Genomic DNA, 27,219 nt, shown 5'->3' with positions numbered 1-27,219 from the left:
AGCACCACGGTCTGGCTGGCAAGGTAGTGTTCAGTCATGAATCGGACTTCATGATCTCAGATGTCTTTTAGAGCCTAATTGACGCTGATTTCCAGCCGGGAATGCTCGTCGGTGCCCCTGCCCCGCTCTGAGCTGTCACTGTCTGTCCGGGTGCACCACGAGCTGCACCAGGACAGAACTGTTGCTAAGCCGAACCAAGCAGCCAACAGAGGCATTTTCGGCTTTGATCTGTTCCCCCTCAGTGCCAGCCCGTGGCCCCGAGGTGAGCGATCAGCATTCCCAAGCCACAACCTCATCCCAGGCCTCCCTCCCGCCCGGGGCGGCCCCGGGCCCGCCCGCGGAACTTGCGCGGCGGCGCTTCCGGGGCGGGCCGGGCCGCGGCGGGGCCGGGCAGGGACTGGGACGGGCAGGGCGGCCCCGGCCCGAGCGGCTCCTTTCCGCGCCGGAGCGCCTCCCGGCGGCGGGGCTGCTTGCCATGAACATCGACGTGGAGTTCCACATCCGCCACAACTACCCCTGGGCCCGGCTGCCCGCCAGCGTCAGGCAGGTGCGGGCAGGGGCACGGCGGGATCGGCCCTGTCGGCCCCGGGGGAAGGCAGAGGGTCCCCCGGGGCTGTGGGGTGCCTGCGGGGAATGGGTGGCTGTGGGGAGAGGAGGCACTTGGGCGAGGGTGTGGGACTCTCAGTGGGGACAGCAGGGTGTGAGGAGAGTGGGGCCTGTATGTGCAGAGCGAGGCGACTGGGTCTGTGTGTGTGTGTGTGTGTGTGGTGTCTCTGGGGAAAGCGGGATAAGAAAGCGGTGTGGGCTCTGTGTGCGAGCAGTGGGGGGTGTTTGTGTGTGTGTCCATGTGTGGGGCCTCAATGAGCAGAGGGGTACACAGGGCTGCCTTGTGGAGAGAGGGAGGTGTTGGGTCCTCCCTGAGCTTGTGCAGGTGTAAAACCAGGTGAGTTGGACGTCCCTCCTGCAACCCCTGGCTTTGCAGTGCCGTGTTTCGGTAACAAGGGAGCTCTGAGCTGCGAATGGCTCCTGGAAAAGAAAACCTCATGAAATTTTGATTGCCTGGATTAAATGGGGCTCCAGTAGCAGAGGGGAGATACTGTGTTCAGGTGAGAGGAAGTTCTTGTCTCCACAGTCTTGTGGTGCTTGAAAGCAGATGCTGTTAAACAATTCCTGCTCTTGCACAGACGGATGGAGAGGATGAGGAGTGACTGTGGGCCCCGAGTAATACAATTATTTGAGTTTGAGATTTCAGGAGCAGTAAGAGGGGAATTAATGATATTTTTTTACCTATCCAGCTGAGTGCCATAGTCTTGGCTGTGTGATTCAGGATAGAAAAATATACCAGTATTTAATGCATTTTGTACTTTAATGTAACTTCTGTAATACTGTTTTGTTTACTTCAGTGTTAGGATAGTCCTTATTAATTTTTGTACTTTGAGCAAATACTTGGATCCCTCTTTGGATATTTATTAAACTACAGACCCCATCTGTGATATCGGGGGTTTCTTTTCTAATACTTAATTTTGCAGTTTGTGTACAACTTTCTTGTTTATCCCTTATATGCAATAAAGTACCTTTTCATCAAAGGATCTCTTTTAGTATAGGAATCAGTGAGGAAATTAGAACAGGAAAGAGGAAAACCAAAAAACCCAAATCACTTGATGCAGATGCAGAGTAGAAGAGTAATTTAAAGAATATTGGGGGGACAGTTTCTGAAATAAGGCATTGGAAGCATGAACCAAAGTTCTCTTTTTATCTTCTTTCCTCATGCTGTGCCTGTTCCTTAATCTTGTGACCTGGGATCACTTGTTTGCTCTACTTCCGTGAAGCTGCAACTTGAGCTGTTTCACTGTTCTGTGGTTTTTTGGTATTGTAAGCTTCTTAGGTGCAGCAATTGAAGCTTCACATGTCATTCACTATGCTTGGTTTGTGCTACTCTATTGTTGGGTAATTCTTCAAGGCTGAAAGATACTGAATGCTTGGTAAATGTTTGATGCATCATGTGCTTAGTTTGAAAATCAGATGCTCCCTTTTTTTTCCACTGTGGTATTAGAAAAAAAAATGTTCTGAAGGGAATTGCTTATATCTGAATCCTGTGTAGAGACCCATTTGAAGGCATTTATGAACTCACACAGAGACTGAAGTTACTGTCACTGTTGAACTGGGGGACTCACTGAGCAATGACAGCTGCCTGCATAGGTTTCCTCATAAGACACTTTGCAGAGGTTTAACTGAAGGAGGGAGTTGTGCATGTCAGTTAAAAGGCCATTATGTTTTCAAGGGTCTTGGAAACTCCCAGAGGGAATATGAAAGGCAAGTTGTACTCTACAGCATTCGCAATCAGTTACGGTACCGGAATAACCTAGGTGAGTAAAGAAGCAAGGAACTTCTGATTGCTGCCCTGTTCTTCTGTGTGGAACCTTGTCCTTTCCAGAAAAATGCAAGAACAAAACGGTTTCAAAGGTCCTCCCTTCCATGAAAATAAATACTTTTAAATAGTAAAACATCAAGAAAATCTTGACTTTTGAGTGAATTTGGCAAGTTTTCTAGCAAAGACCTCTTGAAGGTTACTGAGATGTTAGGTGAAACTGAATTCCTGCTGTAGTTCTGCTGCTGTTTTCCAAGAAATTAAGAGATGGTAAGAGAGGATTTGGCTTGTAAAGCCTGTCACTGGATGAGATGCAGTGACCCTGACTCATATGAGTGATTGGCTATGACTTGTTGGCTGTGACTTTTCAATTTAGTTCACACTGACTGCATCCATTTGTTTTCCTAAAGTAGATAATTGTTTCACTAATTAAAAGATAATTTTCTACAGCCTTTATGAGTTCTGTTTCAGTGAGCTGCTTCCTGGTAACCTGTTAGAAAAATTTTCTCTGTTTTGATGTCAATGGTTCTGAGACTACTTGTATCATATGTAGGAATATTTGGATGCTGAATGTCCTGCACCACTGCTTTATTTTGCTTGTAGTTTTCTGTCAGTTGCCATTATGCTGCTTTTAGTCCTTTTCCTGTAACACTTTTTTTAAAAAATTGAACATCATGGAACAGTGCAACTTTTTCCTCCTCTTGTAGTTAAGCATGTCAAGAAAGATGAACGTAAATATTATGAAGATCTGTTAAAATACAGTCGAGATCATCTCATGTTGTACCCTTACCATTTGTCTGACATCATGGTAAAAGGTCTGAGGGTAACACCATTTTCCTATTACACAGGCATAATGGAGGTGAGTGCAGAACTATGGTGAGAGTGTGTTCTTCTCTGTCTGGAGATGCTGATAATGCCCCTGTAATGCATACAAGGCAGTGTCAGGTAGTTTGTTTGGTTTTGTGTAGGGTCTTCTAATAAGTAAGGAAACAGTAAGGAAAGTTTCTAGAGAACTACTTGTACCTGCATTTTTTTCCCTTTTCCCCATGAGCTGTTCAAGAGCTGGACGTTGTCATGTAGAGCTGGGGGGGACTCACTCTAAGGCCAGACCTTCTCCTTTGATATTTGAGATTTGTGAGTCTTTACTTGAAACTGTAAGAGAAGTACCTCAATTTTTTTAGATTAATAAAACAAAGAGAATTACCAGCTTTAAAAACCAGCATATGTGAATGTTTTTAATTTTTTATTTTTTAAAGGGACACTTATACATATTAGAAGCCTTTTGGAAAGCCTGAAGCAGATCTGTTTTTATGAGAACAAAGGTGGTTCTGTTTTCTCTCAGCACTCTGGCGACCTTCCTTTATTTTTGTTGAATATTAGAAGTGTTTTTATTTTATTATGTGTATAATGTTTGCAGACATAATGGATTAGTTGTTTGTTTATTCTGTTATTAGTTAGCAATTCTGTGTGCTTGATTTTTTTTGTGATGAGATACAGGATTTTGTTTATTAATCTTTCAGTCACCTTTTCTCTTTGCAAAGCTTACATTCAACAGGTGTCTCACTTTTTATGTGTTTAAGTTATTGTGTAATGATTAATCAAATAATTGGCAAGTTTGATAAGGTAGCTAACTTTAATAGATCTGTTTAAATTTCATTTTGTTCTTAAATAAAAGGGACAGGCAGAATTTTGGTCATGCTTCTCTGCAATAATGACTTTCTTCTTGCAAATTTAAAGTTTTCTTTTCTTTTTAAGGATATAATGAACAGTGAAAAAAGCTATGATTCTTTACCCAACTTCACTGCTGCTGATTGTAAGTATTACCTAGTTGCATTATTGCTTTCAGTGAGTTGGAAATAAGGAGCTTCTGAAAATGGATTTGTGGGCGTCTGTTTGCTTGAACATGAGCATGTGAATGAAGGTGTAGAAGCATTTAAATAGAGATATTCAGGAGTGTGTGCCCTTCGAGAGCTCTGTCTGTATGGGCAGGACTGGAACTGGGCTGGTTTGAGTACAGGTAGGGGTGGTGCAAAATCTTGTGCAGCTTCTGTCCTTGCTTATCTTGCATTCCCCTGTGCTTGCACTTGGGACTGATGTGCATCAGCAAACTGAGCTGCTGGTCCTTCCCTAGTGCATTCTTGGGCACATGTTGGGCTGGGGATATCAGCAAGACACAGAGACTGTTCACACTCCTATGAATTGGCATCGATGTGGATTGAGGGACAATGTGCCAGAAAGGAGAGGGAAGAGAATCTGGTATTTTATGACACTCCTGGATGTGCCAGATGTTTTATCTATTACATTGTTCTGGGTATGGGATGGAGAGGTTAGGAAAGCAAAAACCTTGAACCTAGTGGAAGAGAACAGAGTAAGATCAACAGCCTATTGAAAAGTCTTATAGAGCAAAATGTAAACTGCTGGTACAGGGGGGTGTTAATCAAATCTGCCATTGAAGAGTTATCTATAGTTAAAGACTTGATTCCTCACCTTTGCTATATATGTATAAAGTTCTCTAAGGATAGTGTATAGTCAGGCAAGGAGTAGCCTGGAAACAGTTGGGTTTGTTTTTAAAAGGGTATTGCCAATTAACTACTAGTTTGCCTCCATGCAATGTTCACAGCGGGGAAACAGGTAAGAATTTCTTTCTCAGCACCACGTTGCTCGTTGGAAATCCAGCCTTAGCCAGAAGTACAAAGAGAGGAATAGCTTCCCTGGTTTTGTTTGATTTCTCTCCCCTCCCCAACAGTTTTGTTACCTTAGCACAGCTGCAGATTACTGACTGTAGTATAATTAACTTCTTTAATTACATTTTATCATAAAAGCTAGTGTCAAACTGGAAAGTTGGGAGTTAAAATTAATGAGTAGTTTTCTAATATCTGTTCATGGTTTCTTAATGATCGAAGGCTAGAGATCATAGAAATAAATCTTGATTCAGTTTAACTCAACTATATCTTAATCTTGTCTTCCATAGAGGTTTAACTGGCCTTTTGTGCTCTAGTTCTTAGATTTCTATCCAGTGTGTGGCATGGGCCTTGTTAGGGGGAAGAAAAACTGTAACTATTAATCTGAAGCTGTTTCATGTGAGTGTATTAAAAAAGCGGTTGGATTATTCCATGTTACTCTGTGACTTTAGTGATAGGAGATTTCTTCTTTCTTTTTTTTTTTCTTAACCTGTACACAGTGAATGAATGGGAATGGATTATGGAATGAATTTAGGTCCTATAACTATCCTCTTATTTTGGATAAGAGTAATTAAAACATTATTATGTAGTTAGTTCTGATTCTTTGAAGAATGTTTAATGTATCTTCAGCTTAAACCTGTCTTAAGAGAAATAAAACCTTACTCATTTTTCAGGTCTAAGGCTTCTCGGCATAGGAAGAAACCAGTATATTGATCTAATGAACCAATGTAGGTCTTCAAAAGTAAGTTTGTCTTTGATTCACACTCCCCTCACTGCCCCCCAATATTATTTAATAGGAAATGACAAATGCAATAATTTCGTGGCCCTGGTCAGTTTAATAATGTGGCTAATTGAATGTGACATAATGTATTGCTAATTATATTATGTTTCCTCACGTTAATAAAGAGCTTTTTGATTTAAAAGCAAAGTATACTAAAGGAAAAGATATTCAGTGCTCCTTTTTAATTTTTATTAATCTTATGCTTTTGGAGCTATACTTACTCTGTGGCATGAGATAACTAATGTCTCCTGGCCACTATAAATATGGAGTAAGGATACTGGTTCTGAAAGAAACATGGAATAAATCTGTGTGTGCAGCTGACATCAGAGTTTATTCAGGGTCAGTCTTCCGTCAAGGTGTAAATTTTTTCAGTATGTATGTTTTTCTCCAAGACAATGCTAGTGAATCTGCAGAGACATCCTTGGATGGGAACAGCACACGTGGAAAACATTGTGATGGCTGTTGATAGAAGCAGGGCCTTTAGTTTGCAACAGGGAACTTGTAAGTGCTCCTGCAGTCGCTTTGTGGTCCTTTGAGTGAAAGTGAGCTTACCAAAATGTGCAGCTGACAGTGATGGCTGTGAAATATAAGAGAAGCTATTTAGGTCTATAAATAACCAGTATACTCCAATTTTTCTTCCTGGGACTGACATGCACTGTACATTTTTAGCACTGTGCTTATTGAGAATGTTTGAGTACTTTTTCCTTGAAAGTAAATAAAAGATGTTCCTAAATTGTATTTTTGAAATCACTGAACTTCTTTAAAATACCCTATTTTTATACTTTGTTTGCTGTGTTGTATTACCTATTGACATTAGAAAATGTCATAGTTTAGATTTGGACTTGATCCTAATGTGATGGAATAGTGTGGATTTTAATTAGTGACACCTACAATGTGGATGAGATTATGGAAAGATTTAACAATATCAGATGTAAATAATTGGTTTTCTTTCCTATTTCCATGTGATTTGAGAGAGGAGGGAAACTTTACTAAATGACAGAGCTAATAGTATGTGCATGTCTTGTGTGTCTCCAGTCTGTCACTATAATGTACTTAAAAATGGATATACAGATCAGTTTCTCTAAAGGTAAATGGCTCTCTGTGCATGTGAAGTGCTCTTTATTACTATCTCAAATGGGCTGTACCACTGCAGAAATTTTTCAGAAGGAAAACTGCTCATGATCTGTTACCTGTGAAGCCTGTGGATATCGCTGTAGAGGCGTGGTGGGTGGTGCAGGCTGGCTACATCACTGAGGATGACATCAAGGTATTGCAGGATGGATTGCATCTCTAACTTGGGTTGAATACTCATAGTCCCTGAAAACAGGGACTTCGTTTTGTAGGGAACACACAAAGCTTATGTTGCAGATTTATATCAACTCTCTTATGGAAATAGAGTTTGGAAGTAAGGGAGATTGAGATGTTTTCTTGGACATACTCTGCCCTCATTACTTTCTGCACCATGTGCAATGCTGAGGTGGTTTTGCATTTACCAATCTGTGGTAACTAATGTGTGTGATCATATTATTTGTAGAGAGCAAGCAACAAAATATATTTTCTTAAATTTCATATTTGAGCCCTGACAGGTCAGCTTTGACTGAATCTTCACTGTAAATAGAATCAGAATGGCAGTGGATTTATTTGGCACGTATTTTCATTGTTTCTGTTCTCGTGTCTGCTTAGTTTTTCATTGTTTGCACATGGAAAACTTATGAGATGACTTAATATTTCATCCAAATTCTGTTTTCATTCTCACAATCTTCTTTTTACAGTCAGCTAGTCATTTGATCTGGATTTGTTTCCTTCTCCAGAAGTGTTTTGTTTAGATTAGAACATATTTGAAGCAGTGATGGAATCTCCTTTTTGGCTACTATTTGTAATATCTTAGGCAGTGGCTACTTATATTCTGACATTCCATGGTAATTAACCTGAAGCACTGGGCGTCTTTCTAGAATTAATCCGTTTGTGTGGCTGAACACTCAATTTGGAAATTTTAAAGAGCAAACCCGTCATACTGTGGACTTCACTTGCCAAATTCTTGTGCAATTAATTACTGTTCCCAGTGCATGAATAATTTTGTGTAGGACCAAGCTGAAAAATGTCAAGAATTTAACAGGAACTGCAGTGAATTCTTCGGTCCAAATATTTTGGTTAAAAGCCTGGGTTGCTTCCTGTGTTCTTATATAACTTCAGACTGATTTGAGGCTGAAGTGTTTGGGGTTTTTTTGAGGGTATTAAGAAAGTTGCATGGACTCATTTCTACAGAAGACTCATACTATTTCTTTTACGTAGATTTGTACAACATCAGAGAAGTCTGCAATTGATAAGATAATTGATTCAGGTCCTCAGCTCGCTGGTTCGTTAGACTTCAATGTAGTTCACAGTAAGTTCTTAATGAACATTCCTTTTCTGTTTTTAGATCTTGCTTAGTAATTTCTGAGAGTAATATCTGAAAACTAGGAATTAAAGGGAAGTATAGAAAGCTGAAGCAAAAGAAGAGTTGAAGGAGAATACTCAAGAGCTTATAGGGACTGAAGTCTAGATCTTGTAAGTGGTATAATGGTGGGCAGTAAGCAGCTGTTGCTCTGTTACTATTTGAGGCAACAAATTCTTTCATTGGAAACTGTCAGTAAGGATCGTGAAGGAGGGGATGTAGATGACGAGAGAAGGTAAAATTAAAAATGTCAGAATTGGTAATCCTGGATGCTTCAACTGCACACTTGCCTTTCAAAGGAAAATCTTTGTGATTTTTCTACTGCTTTAACATGTTGAAAATGCGGCTTAAATCTGAGAGGCTGTCCTGTTTCTCAGAAGTCTGCAACTGTTACTGGAAAATGGTATGCATAGCATATATCTTCCCATTTCAGTGTAACATATAAAAGCTATAAACAATCATATTAGGCAAGAGAGTAAAAATTCACTGACAAAATCCTACTTGAAAAGTCTGCCTGTAAGTGCCTGGCTTACGACAGGCACTCAAACCTGGGCTGTAGCTTTTTTTATGAATTGAGGTGGAGTTTTTCTGCCTGTTAGTGAGCGGAACAAAACAATCAAAAAAAAAGTGAGATAGGTGAAATTTATGCTCTGGAGTTATCTGAAAAAGTATAGAGCTTAAGAAAATTTGAATTCCAAAACTGGTTCGTGATCTTTATATATGCCCTGGTGTTGTTTGTGGAGAGGGTTACAGCTCAGGTTTAGTAGGTTTAGAAGGATCTAATGAATGAAAAGAGAATGTACAGACAATTAATATAAAGGGACTGCAAGAAGGATTGTATTTTATGCGGAAAGAGGACTGTTTAGTCCAAACTACAATGCCACCAATAACATTTCAGGTGTGTAAGTAAGGATGTATCAACTATGAGAGCTGAATCTGAAGGAGAGATGTCCTTAGTGTGTTGATGACTTGTAATGTCATCCTGATCTATTGAAACTGGTTTGTTGATACACATAATTGTGCACAGCTGACATGAATTCAGGTTATATTTAAGGTCTTTATTTAAGATCTGACTGAGATTAATAATGTAACTAGATACACTGTAGATGTATAGGCACATGCTGTAGGTGGGCTGAGCTCTGTGTGTGTGTGAAACATCTTGACAATTCTACTTCAGGTAACACTTCAGCTGAGGGTTGTTGACACTCCTTATCCCTATGGATGTGGTGTAGATGAATTGACCTTGGGTAATACCAACGGAACTATGGACTGTACATTTAGCTAATTTATACTGTATAATTTGGCTTTATGCTTTACCATTGTCATTTGGACAATGCTCTCAGGCACATGGTGTGATTCTTGGGCTGCAGGACCAGGAGCTGGATTTGATGATCCTGATGAATCGCTTCCAGCTAAGCATATTGTATGATTCTATGATAGCTGTTACAAAACTTAGACTCTAAAGGTAATCGTGCTGTAATTTCTTTCCCCTCCTTATAAAACTTCTCACTGGCTTATAATGTGGAACTTGGTTGAGGTGCTTAGTGCTCAAATCAGTTTCAAGTGGGGAAAATATAATATGGGTGTTTACTATATTATTGTCTGTGTTGTATGCACTGTCTGTCTTTATCTGCTGCAGCTTTGCTGGTGCCTTTTGCTGAAGTTCACCAGAGTTTACTTTTGCAGTTGTACAAGCAAGACTTTCTGTGAAGATGTGTGGCAAGGATATGTGAGGACCATGAGAACTGATGTCATTTAGTTTGTGTCCTTGCTACCAAATGTTTGAGTCCTGGCCTGAGTAGCCAAATGTAGCCAGAGCTGACCAAGCTAGTTCAGGATAAAACCCCCACTTCTTGACAGTGTAGTGATGATGGTGAAAGCTAAGTTAACATTCAGGCAGAGATCTGCTCATGTTTGTCAAATGCAGCTGCTTTGATCTGAGATCATTTTAGTGTGCTATCTGCAAAGTACTTGCAGAGCTTAGGCTGAGTGAGGAACTCTGGTTATGAACCTGTTTAGTATATTAGGTGTGGTCTATGGATCCATTCATTGCAAAGAAATATTCTACTGTGGAGGTTATTAGGAAAAATTCCTTTAAAATCTGAATCAGCTGAAGGGGGGAAGCATGTTTTACATCTTCAGTACTCTGGAAAATGCCTTTTTTCCCCTAAAATTGTGTAATTTTATTTATAAAGGTTTATATAACAAAGGATTTATTTACCTTGATGTGCCAATATCTGATGACAGCTGTATAGCAGGTAAGTAAATATTTCATGACTATTACACGTATGTTTTCTGATTTTCATTTCTCTTACCGTGTAGTTCTTGGAAGCTGCTTTTCTGTGTACATGAGTGTGCAGAAACAAAGCATTTGAGCTATGAAACCTTTTCCTGACTAAATGTTTTCAGCATTGTTTTTTGTTGTATATAGGATTTTTTCACCTTGAATTTTTTAAATTGTCTTGAACGCATAGTTGGGTGAGTGAGAGTCTCTTATGGGAGCCATGGCATGAATGAATAAGTACCCTTCGATAAGTTTGTAATGAAAAGCAAGAATAGCTTAGAGAATTATGGTTACCAAAAAGACCCAGACAGATGCAACATTTTCATAGATACCAGTTCCTTTCTTCATGGGTTTTGTCACCTCAATTAGTCATGGAGTGTGTGTGTAGGAGCTTAAACTACCACAACATTTGGCTGCCCTTTGAACAAACTCGTTATGCTGTGATAGGTCTCAGAGGTTTCTGAATTATTTATGATCTACAAAGACAGAAATTGTTTGGAACTTGGTCATGCAGAATTACCTGTCATTGCTGTAGCAGAAATCATTTAAGTGAAAGTCCTCTAACTACAAGAGACTTACTGCTTAGATAATCACTTTGGGAGTCTCAGTTCTGGAGTGTGTGGGTGGGGTGGTGGTTTTGTGTCCTTCTCTAAGCACAGGCATGATTTAATTTCCATCCACATTCCAAAGTAATTTTATGGGCTGGACACTGGAAATTATCTGTAGTTGGTGAGCTGGAGAGTGCAAGGCTATGATGCAAGGTAGAGTGGCTTTAGTTTTTATAAGGAAACATGTTGACAAGCATTACTTCTTTTAAGAGGGAGGAAAATTTTAAATACGGCACGTGCTGTCTTTTATTCTTTGTGCACGGGAAATCCTCAAAATTGCAGCTATCATGAAAATTAAAGAAGTGTAAACTTATTTTTCCATTTTAGTGCAGTTTCAGTTTAATAAAGTAAGTTACCAGACTGTAATTTTGGAAGTAATTCTTCTTTCAGTGCCACCACTTGAAGGTTTTGTGATGAACAGAGTGCAAGGTGATTACTTTGAAACACTCCTGTACAAGATATTTGTTTCAATAGATGAACACACTAATGTGGCAGAGGTAGGTAAAACTTAGCCTTGTGTCAGGGATGTAGAAATGCTTGCAAATGGGCCAAAGCACACTGCTGAAAGTACTTAAGGCAGAGATACGGACTGATATGAAGTGATTTTATTTAGAGGTATTGCCAAGCTTAAGATCCAACCTGTAGCTTTTATAGTACATAAGGCTTGAAGGAGTACCTTCAATTCAGTAAAACAATTCCATCAGCTGGAATGAATTTATGCAGAGGTGACTAAAGTTGACTTTTATACAAGCTGGAACTGGAACACCTTCTGTTTTGCTAGTGTGAAATAAAAAAATTCAAGTAATTTTTTCTTTGGCTGTGAAAGCATACAGGGTGTTGGCTTAATGCAGGAATGAACTTTTGCATAAGGATAGTTTTAGTATGAGAAATATGTTTTTATAAGATCTTCTCAAAAAGATGGTTAATAAACATCTGAAAAATACCAATTAAATATATCCAGGTTTTGTTTTCCTCTTTGCATGTCTTCTGATATACATAACTAACTTAGAAATGGTATAGACGATTAACCTAGCAATTACACAGTGGAGGATGGGCCTCATAGTGCTTTGGCATGCTTTTAAGTGGGACAATTAGGAGATTTTATACTCTTTTTTTCATCATTTCAATGCAGACAAAATTGCTCCTACCAGTACAGGCTGGGTTTAAAAATAAAGAAAACCAACAAAAATGTGCCAAATCCCACAAGTGGTGAATTATTCTGCATTTTAATACTGTATTGCTGACTTGTCTTTTTTTTTTTTAAGCTCGCAAACGTGTTAGAGATTGACTTGTCTTTAGTAAAGGTATGTATGTGTAATGCCTCTGTTGAACTCAATATGGAAAGTTCACTGACTTGCAACCTGGTTGCATATAACATTTCATTATCTGTGTGTGTTTCTTCAGAATGCTGTGTCCATGTATTGTCGGTTAGGCTTTGCTCATAAAAAGGGCCAAGTAATAAACCTGGATAGTCTTCATCCGTCGTGGAAGAACGTTCCTTCAGTAAACAGGCTGAAGTAAGTGTCTTCACTCTTTCACAAGGCTTATTTTTCTCACTGAAGGGAAAACTTAGAATGAAAATCTGATTGTAAAGCTATTGGTTGCTTTCTTTGACTTCAGCAATAGCAAATCTCACTTGGCTTTCTAATATATATAATGCCAAGAATTCTTGATCCTCTTGTTAGTCTCGGAATAAGGAATGGTAATTTAGCCTGTAAATTCATGTACTGCATTTGGTGTGCTTTTAGTTCAATATCTGCCAAGCCATTTCAAATGACTGCTTTGCCTCTTTTTTTCAATGCTTATTCAGACTGTGAGAACAAAGTGGATTAGTTTTTGTCCATCTGATTCTTATTCAATGATGGTTTGAGTTTTCAGATCTCTTTCAAAGTCTGGTATTTTCAAACTCCCAGTAAGCGTTTCTACAGAGCTAAAGCAGGACCCTGAGGGGTATCAAGCTTGCCTGGTTTAGGACGTAGAGGTATTGAAAGGCATGTATTGGGTATGCCTGTGCATGGGCTATTAGCACTGGAAGGCAGAGATACTTCTCTGGTGCTACAGTGACCGATAGATGTGGATTTTAATTCACATTAATAGGAGTACTTTGGATCCTCAAAAGATGCTGCTTTCATGGGACAGTGGGGAAAACAGAAGTCCTGTACAGGAAGCTGGGTCATCAGCCACAGATACAGATACCAACAGTCAAGATGATCCAGGTTAGCAATAACAGTAAATTTTAATACATTAGGATCAATTATTTTTATAATTCTGGAGTGGCATAGGCTGTAAAGGGGTGTGGAAACAAGTCAAATACAGATAATGTAGATCCTTCTTTCATGTGGAATGTTCTGTTGGGAGGTGGTGTCTACTTGGTTTAAAATTCTTAGGCTAAATAGCTGTTTTCTGAAGATAAAGACTAAACTGTATTGTGGATATAAATTGACAGAAAGATACCAACTTCTGAATTAAGTAAATCAGTAGTTTAGTAGTAATAAAGGAATTCTGTTTTACTTGGTATGGTGATAACTAACTTTTTTCTTTTTTGTTTTAATGAGATTTGACTTAAACATGATAGTATTATTTTTAAGTAAAACAAATATGATCATCTGCTTTCTTTTTGTTTTCTATTAGCTGAAACAGCCAGTGTGAGCAGCCTGAACCTGTCCAGTGGACACACAAAGCGCATTGCCTTCCTCTTTGATTCTACTCTCACTGCCTTTTTAATGATGGGAAATCTTTCACCAGTATGTCAAAATTGTTGAGTGTATTATGTGTTATTAAAAATAAATATCTGGAGCTTTAAATTACTTTGACATCAATATAATACAGCTGTAAATATTTTAAAAAAGCTTTTAAAACAACTTGTTTGTTAACAAGTGATTTTGCTTAATTAAAATTTTACTTGCCCACTCCATTCTCAAAGAATTAAGACAGTTTTGTTTTGTTGTTCCAGAACTTGAAAAGTCATGCAGTCACTATGTTTGAAGTTGGGAAACTGTCAGATGAGAGTCTTGACAGCTTCTTGGTGGAGCTGGAAAAGGTAATTTGTTACATGTTTGGCAAAATGGTGGCCAACTCCTTCCCATCCTGTATTTTCATTCTTTAAAACTGCTTATTTAGTGGTAAGAAAAAGCACCTTATTACACTGATATTCACTGCATTTATACCTCTAGTGACTTTCAAGGACAAACCATGCACATGTGTAAGTGTGGTGCGTCTGCTGAGCAAAGTGAATTCATGAATTACATTCGCTCCAGTCTGTGTATTCACACGTGCCTTGGGGCTTGTTCAGTGAATGTCACTTTCCTTTTAATAAGGTGTTAATGTTTCTGAAAGTCTGCACATCATTTTTGTAGGAAAATTTGACCCTTATGTGCTGGAATGTTTAGCCTATCCACTTTTTAAAGATACTTCTAGAAGGACTACTTTAGAATGATGTAGGAGAACTGCTGTTAATTGCTGTATCGTTTTATACCAGTCCAGTTGGCTGAACACTTAAACCTTCTTAAAGACTGAGTCATGGTTCTGATTTATGGTGTTTGTGTACTGTTTCACTGTTCCGCCTGCATGGCCAACACTGACCTTGCATTTAATAGTTGCTCTAGATCATTTTGCATAGAAGCTGCAGGGTTGCTATTCAATTACAAAGCTTTAAAATGCTTGTTTGTTCATCTTCCCTTGTGTGTAATTGATGCTTATGTAAACAGCCTGCCACCACGCATTTATTTTATTTGTTTTTTAGGTTCAAAGCACAGGGGAAGGGGAAGCACAGCGGTACTTCGATCACGCACTTACACTGAGAAACACAATACTGTTTTTGCGGCATAACAAAGACCTGGGGGCACAAGCTGTACAGCCTGATCAGCCAAATAATGGTACTGTGGACAGTTTTGGAAATCCTTCTAAGTTTGTTTACTTCTTTGCCATGGACTCAGCTTTCCCTCTGTGTTGCTGTTGTAGAAAGCATTCTGTATCGTACTTGTTTAAAAATATTTTGAATCCAAAGCATCACTTTTTCATCATCTTCATCCTTTGAACTTGTGTTACTGGGTTTGCCTTTTGAATGACAGATTTGATTGCCAAGGCTTGAAGTTAACATCCAGAGCATGATTGAAGTGTCATGATGGCAAGGCAAGCTGAACTTCAGAAAGAGATTGGTTTCAAATTATGTGATTCTGAAACCCACATAGGGTAGTCATTGTTTATTCACAGATACTCTCAAAGAAATGCCTGGAATTGCTAAATTTGTGTACAGATATATTAAAATTTGCGCCAGTTACTTAAAACTTCATTGTGGAAAATACTATATCTGGTTCAGCAGGGGAGACTGGAAAATCTGAAATCATTTTTTGTGTTGTGTGTTCCATTGTAAGTGATAATTTAAGAGTCTTGCATTTTGAACATAGGGTTCCCCTTGGACCTGTTACGATGCGAGAGTTTGCTCGGTTTGGATCCAGCTACCTGCAGCAGAGTGCTCAACAAAAACTATACTCTGCTGGTGTCCATGGCACCACTCACCAATGAAATTCGACCCATTAGCAGCTGCACACCCCAGGTGAAAAAATACTGGGGGATTTGCCCCGCCATCTTATAATGTATCTTCTTAATAGCTTTGTTTTGGATACATTCGTTAGATGTCCCTTTTAAAGTGAGAAAATTATTGGCATGTACATTATTGTTGTAATTAATCTAAAAAAAATGTTGAGGAAAAATGTGAATATTTAGTAAATGAAGTTTGTTTAATTTCTGAGCAGTTTATCTGTTCAAGTAGAGTCAAGGATGGATATTTTGCTCTTGAATTTAGATTCATAGAAAATACCTTACTATCACCTTTCTGTGAAGAGTCTTTTGTTACTTCACTAAATACCTTGAATGTCATCAGCAGAGAGTAATAACTTTTCTCCAGTGCTGAAAAACTGGATTTGTGTTTCTTCAAAACTATTGATTCTGAAATGATATTTGTGTGTGTGATGGTTGAATATTAAGTTGTTTCTAATTTCTGGAATAATCTCTCTTCAGCATATTGGACCTGCAATACCAGAAGTCAGTTCAGTTTGGTTCAAACTCTATATTTACCACATAACTGGACAAGGACCACCCTCTCTGTTGCTCTCTAAAGGAACACGCCTTCGAAAACTTCCAGATGTTTTTCAGGTAGTCTGTGCAGGAATTTATTCTCCCTCCCTTCTCCAAATGTTTCAAAGATACACTGTATGTTACTGAGGGATATCAGTTGAAGTCAGAGGCGCAGCTCATTGTGGATGATGGATGGTCCTTTTTTAGAAGCAAGTTTTATGCAGCGTCTTGGTTTGTTTTCTTTCGAGGTTCTGAAAAAGGACTTCTACTTATGTCTCTCCCTTTCTCAGAATGTGACTCCAGTATATTTGATGCCACCTCTTTCAATTTTAGTATAAAATGTGATACTGCAGTCTTTAACTTGTTTGTTAGTCCATCCCTAGAGTATGTTACAAAGATGTAGAAGAGCTATGTGAAAAAGACAGAGACCTAGTTTATATTGTGCTTATTGTAGTATCATGCAAGAAAGGACACTTCTACATATACTTTTGCCTGGTTTAGAAAATGGCTAACATAATCACATCCAGTTTGTCCAAATCTGTGATGAAGTCTTTGAAGTTCTAGCCTGTAATTCTCCCTGCAGATTAAATGACAGCATAATTTAATAAAGGTTGCAGTAGGTTGTAAAAAAGTCTTCCTAGCCCTGCAGCTTGTCTCTAACAGTGTCTGGAAGTAGGAAGAAGCAGCACAATGTTAAGACCTTCCCAATCTCCCACATGTTCTGGTCTGGAACTTCCTGAGCTGTATGAGATTCTGTGTATGCAGAGATTGAGACTTGAATTGTCTCTGCAGTGATCAGTTGATTTCCCAAATTCCTTCCAGTCTTGAGTCCACCTAACTTTTGAGCATCTGTACAGTGCTTTGACAAGGAGTCCCACAAAGCAGCACAGATGATTAACTTACTCCTGAAAGGCTTCATATGCTGCCTTGTCCCATTCTGTCTCTGCTAATAAGGACAAATGAGCCACAAAGGAGTACTGCTAGGTATTCTGTATACTAGACAAATGTAAGTGGAAGTGGCCATGGCAACTTTTAGACTTGCCTGAATCAAAAAAACATTGTATCTGTTGCCTTGGATTTGAAATGCTGTGGACATTTAGCAGTGTTTGGGTGTTGCTGTTCAAATGGATTTTGAAAATAGTTTTGTTCAAGTTCAGAATTGCAGAGAGGCCTCTGCAGTGTTCTTCTCATTATTCTGAGTAGATACTTGAAGGGCTAAATTTGTTAGAGTGGTACAGAGATCTTTCAGAGAGGGAGTGCGTTCTTTAGTGTGCTTATATTGGCAGTCATCTCTAGCAGTAGGATTTGTAGATGCACTTTCAATTCCTCAGACCTTTCATGTCTTCCCTTTACAGTTTGAAAAATTTTGTAAATACCTCTAAGATTTACTCTAAGATAACAGGATTAAGTGAATCAAGTCTTCTAGAGCAGAAGGCATTTTGTAAGGCCAGTAGTGATTCAAATCCTAGTGTCTCATTACTTGAAACTACCAGTAAATGTGGACTTTTATTAGTAAAAAGCATTTGGTGTGGTAGCCCTGGAAAACTCCAGTACTACATGAATCTCAGTGTGATAATAGGACAGGTTTTCTTGAACTAAATGATCTCACATTCTGCACTATCACAAACTTACTGGACTTTTTTTTCCTCTAGATTCATATATGACTGGTTCTCTCCTGTTGCTATTTTGTAGTGTCATTTTCTTAGGGAATGGTCAAGATGTTTCTGCAAATCTTAGAGTTGCAGTGGAATTCAATGTTGAATACTGATAAACTGGGCAGTTACTTAGTGGTGTTGTCTTCCTGTTCCCACCTCACCCTTGGATAGGTATTTGTTCTCTACTGTTAGTGGTAGTTTATCCATTTTATATTTTGCTTATATTTTGCTTTTAAATTTATATGGGATTACTTTACTCTCCTGTTTGCCAGGAGACTGCTGTGATGGCCACAGAGTTCTACAGGAATTGGTGACAGATATTTCCTGTTCAGAATAGCAACTTTTCTTTGGGGTTGGCAAACTTCTGTCTTTACCAGGAATATGAACATGAATGATCCTTGATACCAAGTATAACACTGCAGAGCTGTAGTTACCTTTGGTAACTTGTGAGTTGTAACAGTATGTGCCTGACTCTAGTATTTCAATTAATGTGCTTAGATATGTGCTGTATAAATACTCTTAATGGTCTCTTCCAGGGTTATGATCGCTTACTAGTGACGTCTTGGGGTCATGACCCAGGAGTAGTTCCTACTTCAAATGTGCTCACAATGTTGAATGATGCTTTAACACATTCTGCAGTTCTAATTCAGGTACAGAGTGCTCTGTATAAATGATGAAAACTTGCATAATTTTTTTGAGTAGAGCTTTTAACATGGTAGAAGAGATTAACAATGTAGGAGAGCTACACTTCTGTCAAGAGCTGAAAAATGTGTTTAACTTCTATAGCTAGTGCTGCTGTGATTCAGTTGTGGTTAAGACATGGGTTTTGAACTGAATGTACATTATGTATGTGTTACTGTATTGTGGGGAGGCATAATAGCCTTCTGCTAGTTGTAAGTGGGGAAGACAGAAAACTGGAATGGAAGTGAAGGGCCCACAAGCTTTTTAGAGAGCACTGAGATGAAGTAACTGGTAGTATGAACTGTTACACAAGAAATGCACTTTTTCAGAGTACTTGGTATTTAGATCTTACATAAAGTGAGAGTGTACTTAGTAAAGTATGAGCAAAATATGCTGTTTATCACAAACAGCAGCACAGCAGCAGCAGCAGTTCTATGTCGGAGAACTAAATTAGCTTCCTCTTCAGTTTCATTGGTTCAGCCAAACTCTCAGAAGTAATCATTCAAACAAATAGATGTTTAATACTGTAACAAACATAAAATTGCATGTTCTTGAAGGCCAACTTGTGAGTAGCCTGTGACAGCTTAAAAATGTTCTGTATGTAGGGATGGAAACACTGTTTTGCTCCAGAAGTGCTCAGCCTTTATGAAATACTTCTATAACCTGTAATTGGAGAGAAGAATTGCTCTCCTCACTCAAGTTTAACTCCATTGTGTTTATTCACATCCATTTTGAGGGGAAGGGTGGGGTGCATTAATCTATAAATATCTCCGTCTGTCTATTTGTTTCATCCGCTTGGCTGATATTCATAAAATGGAGCATAAGTAGGACTAAGTTAAGCTGATGGGTATTTTTTTCTGTTCCTAATTTAATTTCTTGATGTTCAGGGGCATGGCATGCACGGAATGGGAGAAACAATGCACATACCTTTCCCTTTTGATGAAGCTGAGCAACAGGGAGGTAACTCATTGTCTTTAATGGAATTTGTGCACCACATTACACATCTGTTGCATGTTATCTTGTTCAGTAAGGTTGCAATAATCCTTTTAATACGAATTTTGATAAACTTACAAGTCAGATGAGAAAATGGAAATGGTTGACAAGTCTGTTCTGAGCTTAGAGGTAGCTTCTCTTTTCTATCTTCTCTGACCCAATTAGGATGTGTTTTCTGGTCTCTGTTCTCTCCCAAGACAGATGTAAAGAAGTAACTCCCTCAGACACGTCCAAATCTTTGTGCCTACTTGATTATTAGCTGGCATATTTATTAAGTGCATAAATAAATCTTCATCTTCATATTATATTCAGCATGTCTTAACTGATCTTGAGTATTAGCACTAGCAACAATTATGGAGTTTTTTTTCCCCAGGAAGAGCTCTGCTTGCAAAATCTATTCCTTCAGAGTCTGCCTGCCTCAACTGATTTTGAAAGGCAGGAAATAGAATGTTCTCAGTACTCCTTGATGAGTAGGACAAAAGCTTTGTGTAGTTGCATCCATAACCTTCCCAAATGAGAGCTGTCATAAAAGTATGAATTTCCAGATACGAAATCTAAAATTATTTAAGCTACCACTTTGCTTTATTTCTAGTCCCAGATTTTTCTGACTTTCTAGTTTAGTTTCTGCGAGGTTCAAAATTAGTTCCTTTTATATTTGTGGTCTCTGACATGTCTGTTTTCTCATCTAGCATCAAGTTGGAAGAAATCCTGAAGTTAGAATCCCTTAAGTGCTGACATGAACAACTCAGTGTTAAAACTCCTTGTTAACCTCTAATGCTGTATTCAAATTCTTCAGAATATCAGATATGTGAAACATGATTCTTGCATTGATTTGCTCTAAAATACTCTGTCACTGAAAGAGCTGGACATCTGATTCCTGGTTGAACCTTGCCATCTCTGGTGTCTGACTGTGTCCATGTACAAGAGAGAGATTGTCTTCTGTTTGCATTTTTCTTTCTTCTCTGCTTTATTACTGTATTGTAATATACCAATTAGCACTTGGTGTTATTCCAGATCTAACACTGTGATCACTAAGATGGAGCATTACAAGAGAGAAAAATCCAAATAAAAAACTTAGCCTGGCTTAGATATGAACTACATGGTTATGGGGGAGGCTTCTTGTAACTTAAGCTGGGATATGTTTTGTTTCCTACTAGAGTTCTCCCGTGTGAATATGGGCATTCATACAGCTTTAAAAATACTGAGAAACAAAGTGGACTTGCAGCATTTTTGTGGCTATGTCACAATGTTGAATCCTTCAAGTCAACATGCTAACAGAAAGCTGAGCGATGCTTCTGATGGAAGAGGTTGGTTACCAATAATTTCTTCTTTGTCTGTGTCCCCTTATATTTGCTGAAGTGATTGTATGTGAAATTGAATAAAGGATTAAATTCTGTGATTTATAACTCTGCAGAATTCTATCCAACACAGACAGGAACCCATTTTCAGTGTAAAACTATTGGCACTAGACTTAATTCCTAATTCTTCTTTGAGACTAGCTCAGAAATACCAAATAAAAACTGAAAAATCACTGAACTGGAACAGTCAACATAAGAAAAGAATACTCTTTAAAGTACTAAAAATTAGTGCAATTTTTTATATGCCAGATCATAAGTGTTAAGGATCCGTAAATAACTCTTTAGTCCTAAAATGAGTCAGGCCCTTTTTTTCTCCCATTTCCATTCCTCCACTTTTATGGAGGTATAGACCTTGGGCAAAGGTAGTTAAACTTATATTCATGTACATGTTTATGTAAAAATTACTTTTCCTTTAGGAGAGGCTGAACTAACATCAGGATCTGATGTAAATGGGAGCACAGAGTCATTTGAGATGGTAATAGAAGAAACCTCAATGGATTCTGCAGTCAGGCAAAGCCTTGAAGGTAAAACATGACAAAGGAGTTGTACTAAACATTGTCAGTCTAGTTTGATTATTGTCAGGGACAAGTGCAATGCTAACTTCATCTTTAGATTCCTTTAAATACTTGAGCAGTTCAGTAAATGAGCTGTCTTAAAAAGTATGAACTGTCTAGGGGATCCTGATGTAGGATAGCTGACTCTGGGGTCAACATTCTTGCTTTCTTTGTCTTAAACTGGTTGTCTCATGTTTTTCTTGCTGTAGTACCTACAAATGAACTGGAATGGGTTCCCCTGGAATTATGCTTCGGCATTCCACTTTTCAGCTCTGAGTTGAATCAGAAAGTCTGCAGAAAAATTGCCACTCATGGATTATGTAGAAAAGAAAGGTGAGCTGTTATTTATCAGCTGCAGATTTAACAGGTGGTGTGTGTTATGTCTGAAGCTTCTGCAAAAAGAGATAGCTACAACTTAATGACTAAAGCAGGACTGTGATTCATATTAGAGTACCTAATTCTAGTGGGTAAGGTGGTTGTCTTTTGGCTGATAGATATGTAGAACTGGTCCTTAGTTGTGGTAAGTTTAAGTTTAGGCTTTTTTTATAGTTTCTATTAAAGAAAAATGAATTCTTTGTTGTAAACTGTCTATGAGCAGATGAGAAAAAAAGTAAATTTGGGTGCCTTCCGTCTCACTTTGCCTTCCTAGCCCAGTGCAGGCTTTTTTTCCCCTCCTCCTAAGTGTTCTGGAGTCGGGGAGTAAAGCTTACTGGTAATACTTTGATGTAAAATGCATTTAGCTCTTGTGGAAATTTTCAAGTATTGGTATCATATTTGATAACTTCAGTCATGACTGATGATTAAGCTATCTAATGCTTTTTTACTGCAGCTTTTTATTGCTTTCAGCAGTGGGATTTTTGGGTTTCTTTTTTTGTGTGTGGTTGTGTATTTTGTTGTTTTGTTTTTTTTTTCTAAGACGTGGTTCTTGAGACCAAAAATGAGGCTGCTTGGAAGTACAGCTTAGGGATTTTTTTATAGTAGTTTACCTGCTTTTTAGCAGAGTGTCACTAACCTACTTAAAAGTCATGTTGCCAGACTATCCTACATAAAAAATAGACATGATAAAGTCTAATGTATTAATATCTTATGTAAAATAGTATTTTTCAATTGCAATACTTTCACTTCATGCAGTGTAAATGATAGGGAAAATAGCATTTACCTGACTAGACTCAGGAGTAGATGAGTCGAACACCTCCTCAGTGATGACAGTATTACCAAGCCTTCAGTGTGAAAGTTTTTAACTTTGTCACATGATGTTAGGTACTACTGGAGTTATTTATGATCGAGCTACTATGGGGATATGCACGTTGAACATAACTTCTTTTCTTCTGTTTTTTACAGCCTTCAAAAACTCTTACATTCCAGTAGAAAGCTATCTCTTCAGGTCCTTAATTTTGTTCATTCATTCCAGGTAAGGAGCAATAATGCAGATGTTGATTCTTCTGTGTGGTCTGTCATCCCTGTCTGCCCACTTAGTTGCCTTTCTTGGGTGTATGGAAACATACATGGTTTGTTTTATTTCCCTTTTCTTTAAACGGCAACTGTATTAAGAGGACTATCAGCTTCAAATGCTGCTGGCAGCAAAACCCCCAAGTACTTCCCTGCCTCTTTTCCAGCCTAATTTAATACTTGTCTCAACTCATCAGTTTCATTGTTTTTTATGGAACTTAGCTAAATTCTCCTTCTCTCCTCCAGCTGTAACACACCCTGCTCTGCTGATTACTTGGTGGCTTGTTGGATATTTTCGAGATACACTGCAAAGCAGGGAGATGCTGATCAGATTTTATCTGCCTCTCAAGTCAATGTGTTTTCTTAGAAAAAAAAAATACATTAACCTGAATTTCATACTAGTTACTTTTCATATTTGTCCAAAAATCCTCTAGACTTTGGTGTTCAGTGAGTATAAATATGTAAACCCACTACTCTGAGAGGATTTTTTAGGAGTGTAGATAGAGAATAGGGGTTTGTAGCAAGCCAAGAGGAATGCCAGGTCTGCAGCCTGCTCTAATTCTGTATGCAGGTTTATCCAAGCAAGGCATGTCCATGTGTATGGAATCTGCTTGGCTGCTTTGTGTTATGATAGATACTTTCCTCTAAAACTCCTATCTTTTCAGTAAGGTAACAAATTTGCAGGTTATTTAACCCAGGTAGTGTTATGGATAGCATGGATGTTGTCTCTGAGATACACTTTTCTAGCTCATCATCATAGACAGATCATAATAAAAGATAAAAAATGTACCGAAGTGAGTTTTAATAAGAAAAATTAAGCTTCTGGGAAATCATACGCCTCAGAGCATGATCAAGTTATTGCCTCCAAATGCACATGCATCTTAGCACGGTGTGGGGTAAATAGCAGTACAGTAAATGTCCTGAAGATTTGAGAGCTTTCCATTCATTTTTATTAGGTCTTACATTTAAGCCTCAGGCTTCTGTGAAGGTTTCTTGGAAGCCAAATAATGCATGCACAGATGCAGCTGAGGCAAGTGTATGCTTATTTAATGTTGTTTATTCTGTCTTTACTTCCATAATTATTTAGTATTTATTGGATTAAAGTAACACACTTCAGAAGTTTGAAGTGTATTTGCAGATTAGATTAGCCTGTCATATTCTTCCTGTTAAGTCCTTCATTTGTTTGTAAGACACAGTTGTCTTTCTTTTGCGTTTAGGAAGGTATTTCAACATTGGATCAGCTCCATGATGCTGGTTCTTCAAGTTCACTTTTGCAGCCGATTTCTGCAGATATGGGTGTTCCTCTTCCTGCCAAGAATCTCATGTTCAAGGAAGGTGTATTATCTGAATGGAATGGGTGGGCCCCTTCCTCAGTTTTTTTCAGCCACACCTAAGGAACAGGTCAAACAGAGTTTCTTGTGCATTGATCACTAAATGCCTTTCTTCTATTATGGTTAATTTCTAGTGCCAACCACTAAGAAGTGTACTGCTGCTGCAGTATAACCTGTGTACAAGTAGTGTTACAAAAATGTGTTGTGTTGCAGTATTGGGGAAGTACTTAAACTGTCTAGAACTTGTTACTCATTACTGCATATCTTGCTGCAACAGAGAGCTTTTTAGCTGTCAGCACTATTTTTATCTTGAGACAATCTTTCTTTTATAACTAAACATGCCCTTTCTAGGCTTTCTGATGATTGTTAAATTTCTATGCTGTCACCACAAAGTTGCAATAGTAGTTTTCTATGTTCGTTACTCAAATGTAAATTCTGTTTAGTTTTGTACTGTATTACTGAAAATCTTTCTGTATAAAGGTAAGAGATTTGGCTCTTCCTCTGAAAGTGATACCAACTGATTAAAAAAAAGGATCATGGTGATATGGGGCATTAAGAATTATTGAATTCAGCTTAATGATGGGATCTTGACAAATCAGAACAATTAAAGAGGAGGCTGAGTTAGTGCAGACTTGAAGTCCTGCTGATGACCTAAGGCCACTTTGAAGATGAATGGTGACTTTCATCTCTGGCAGAATGTGATGGAGGTACGGAATTGTGGAAGGTCTGAACTGGTCACCTGTTTGCAGGGTTCTTATTGATAATGGATTCATCCTACTCTTTGTATGAAACCAGGAATGTCTGAGATTTGATCATGCTGGGAGTTAGTCCCCTTCTGTAATTTGCAGCTGGTGATGATTTCTGTTTGAGGATAAACTACTGTTATCATAAGTTGAGTTTAAGGTAGCTAACTAGTTCTGTCCTGTTGATTAATGTTTGAAAGAACAGAGCTCTTGATTTTTCATGTCAGTCATTAGCAAAGAAAGATAACAGCTGAGAATGTGTAGGCAGAGACTTCTCTGAATCTGTGATCCTTGAACCATTAGCTATTGATTATGGCAAAATTAACAATAAGATGTTTCATCTAAAATCATGTTCTGGCTCTGTTTGTAGAGGATGATTTCATGTAGCATGATTTTACTTTGTTTATATTAGGTATTAACAACTTGTTGCCAACTTAAAATTAAGTCTATACTGTTTAGCACATGAGGAGAACAAGAGATGTAGTATGTTAAGACTGTTGTCAACTCCCTTCTTTACTAGAGCTGCCTTGTTTTAAGCAGTCATAATTAAAATGGGACTCAACCATCTAACCATCCTTAGCCTGCAATACATAATGGACCAAGGATCTGTGGCACAGATGATGCTGGACAGCTGCAAGGAGAAAAATGGCAACATTTGGGTTTGTATCCTGTTCTGCATGGCTGTAAGAAAAAACAGGACAGAAGCTTGAAAAGGACAAATGCACCACAACAGGATAATGCAGTGACTTCAGTTACAACTGTGAAAATTCCATTCTGTTTCATTTGCTTTGTGTACATTCCTAGTGTAAGCGTAGGACTTGTGCTGTGAAAAACTGGAAGTATTTCAGTTTGCTCACTGCTGCTTTCGTACATCTCTTTTGTTCTGGAATTTTGCCAGCAACAGCTGAACTTCCTATTCTGCATTTATTACAGTTACATTATCCATATAAAGTTGATCATTTATACTACAGTAACTTTTGTACTGGACATGCATATTCTCCATAGTGATTTTTAAGTTGCCTCATTTCCTTCAAATTAAATTAGAGAGGAATAGGATGTCAGTCTGTTAAAAATGGCAGAGGAAACATTTGCTGTAAGAACTGTTACAGGGAGATTAAGCCAATACCTACCACGGCAGAGGAATTAAGCGGTGGGGGATGGCTTAGACTTTCAGGACTATAGATGTTACTTAAAGTGCTGCAGTAGGTGAGCTAGTTTGCTGTACTGTATTGAATTTTGCCATGCACTGTCTATACTAGTATGTAAAGTGATGATAGTACAAGTTGTATGGAAGTTTGACCATAGATGGAAACTTATTGTTCTCACTGCATATTCTTCAGTGTTGCTAAGAGAAGGATGCCCCTTGTTATTAGGTTGTCTAAAGTAAAGTTTCTAAGTAAAAGTAGAGTTATTTAATACCCATAAATCTTCTGGTGAGAATGCCAGATACGTTGCAGTTTTGTAGAATTCAAGCCACTCTAATTTAGGGGTTTCAACACTAGTTTAGGAACTCAAATATTCAAGTCTGCATATCTGAAGTTTACTGAATAGATTGCAACCAAAGAAGTCCACTGAAATACCTGAAACTCTACTACAGCACCAGTGCTTGGGATGGTCAAGAGGTTTCAAACTATGTGACTTTTGTTTTAAATATGGTGTAAAAACCCAAAAGATCTCAAAGGTCTTCATACCAAAAGAATTTATTTTATATTGTATTGCAAATAAAGACAAATTAAATCAATTTCTTTTCTTCAGGTTGTTTTATTGACTGTGGGGAAAATCACTTGCATTATACATTGTAAACCCATTTTAAGTTTCTGTTTCAGGAAGATTTTTAATTTGCAGAAGAGAGCTTGGCTTTGTACTCTGGCACAACCCAAGTAGTGTTGAAGCCAGATGGTTATATATACCTGAAGATGTTCAGGAGCCAGCTAGGAAGTGTATTATGTTTGTTTTCAGTTTTTTTGATCATGACTTATTATTGCACAGTTCTTGTTTCTTTTTCTTCATTGTTTTCAAATTTTCCCTTACTTTCTTGTTCAGTGTTTCAAATGTTTTGTATTTTGAAAGTTTTAAAGTACAACTGTAACCAAATACAGTTGTGCTCTTCTAGTGTGACATTGTTAATATTATAAATTGAATTGTACAAAGTCTGTGTTCAGTTAAATTATTGACACATGTAACGAATGTTTACAAATAAACTGTGGTGTAGGTCTAACCATG

The 27,219-nt window shown here is 38.2% G+C and overlaps 1 protein-coding gene across 2 annotated transcripts; it reads left to right on the top strand.

Annotated features, from left to right (window-relative positions):
* Nucleotides 1-380: 380 nt before the first annotated feature.
* FAM91A1 (family with sequence similarity 91 member A1) lies at nucleotides 381-27,219 on the top strand. Of its 2 annotated transcripts, XM_071553880.1 has the most exons (24): nucleotides 381-547; nucleotides 2,282-2,366; nucleotides 3,076-3,227; nucleotides 4,124-4,181; nucleotides 5,724-5,791; nucleotides 6,984-7,097; nucleotides 8,123-8,213; nucleotides 10,460-10,522; nucleotides 11,547-11,653; nucleotides 12,422-12,460; nucleotides 12,561-12,673; nucleotides 13,254-13,372; nucleotides 13,788-13,900; nucleotides 14,110-14,196; nucleotides 14,899-15,031; nucleotides 15,563-15,711; nucleotides 16,176-16,310; nucleotides 18,424-18,537; nucleotides 19,456-19,528; nucleotides 20,719-20,868; nucleotides 21,336-21,443; nucleotides 21,683-21,806; nucleotides 22,815-22,884; nucleotides 24,140-27,219. In XM_071553880.1, the coding sequence occupies exons 1-24, from the start codon at nucleotides 476-478 to the stop codon at nucleotides 24,314-24,316; spliced, it is 2,514 nt and encodes an 837-aa protein (XP_071409981.1). In that variant the 5' UTR covers nucleotides 381-475; the 3' UTR covers nucleotides 24,317-27,219. The 2 variants fall into 2 exon arrangements, with proteins under 2 accessions (XP_071409981.1, XP_071409982.1); XM_071553881.1 differs by lacking the exons at nucleotides 381-547; nucleotides 3,076-3,227 and having other exon boundaries at nucleotides 2,299-2,366.

The sequence above is a fragment of the Pithys albifrons genome, chromosome 4 (genome assembly GCF_047495875.1).
Source record: "Pithys albifrons albifrons isolate INPA30051 chromosome 4, PitAlb_v1, whole genome shotgun sequence".
Taxonomy (NCBI): Eukaryota; Metazoa; Chordata; class Aves; order Passeriformes; family Thamnophilidae; genus Pithys; species Pithys albifrons.
This window is presented reverse-complemented; position numbering and strand designations above follow the sequence as displayed.

What these genes read in the sequence shown, in the direction of transcription:
- FAM91A1 (XM_071553880.1), top strand. Translation starts at nt 476, where the DNA reads ATGAACATCGACGTGGAGTTCCACATCCGCCACAACTACCCCTGGGCC. An exon ending in TGCCCGCCAGCGTCAGGCAG is followed by an intron (nt 548 to 2,281) that starts GTGCGGGCAGGG and finishes TATGTTTTCAAG; the next exon opens with GGTCTTGGAAACTCCCAGAG. An exon ending in GGATTATGTAGAAAAGAAAG is followed by an intron (nt 21,807 to 22,814) that starts GTGAGCTGTTAT and finishes TGTTTTTTACAG; the next exon opens with CCTTCAAAAACTCTTACATT.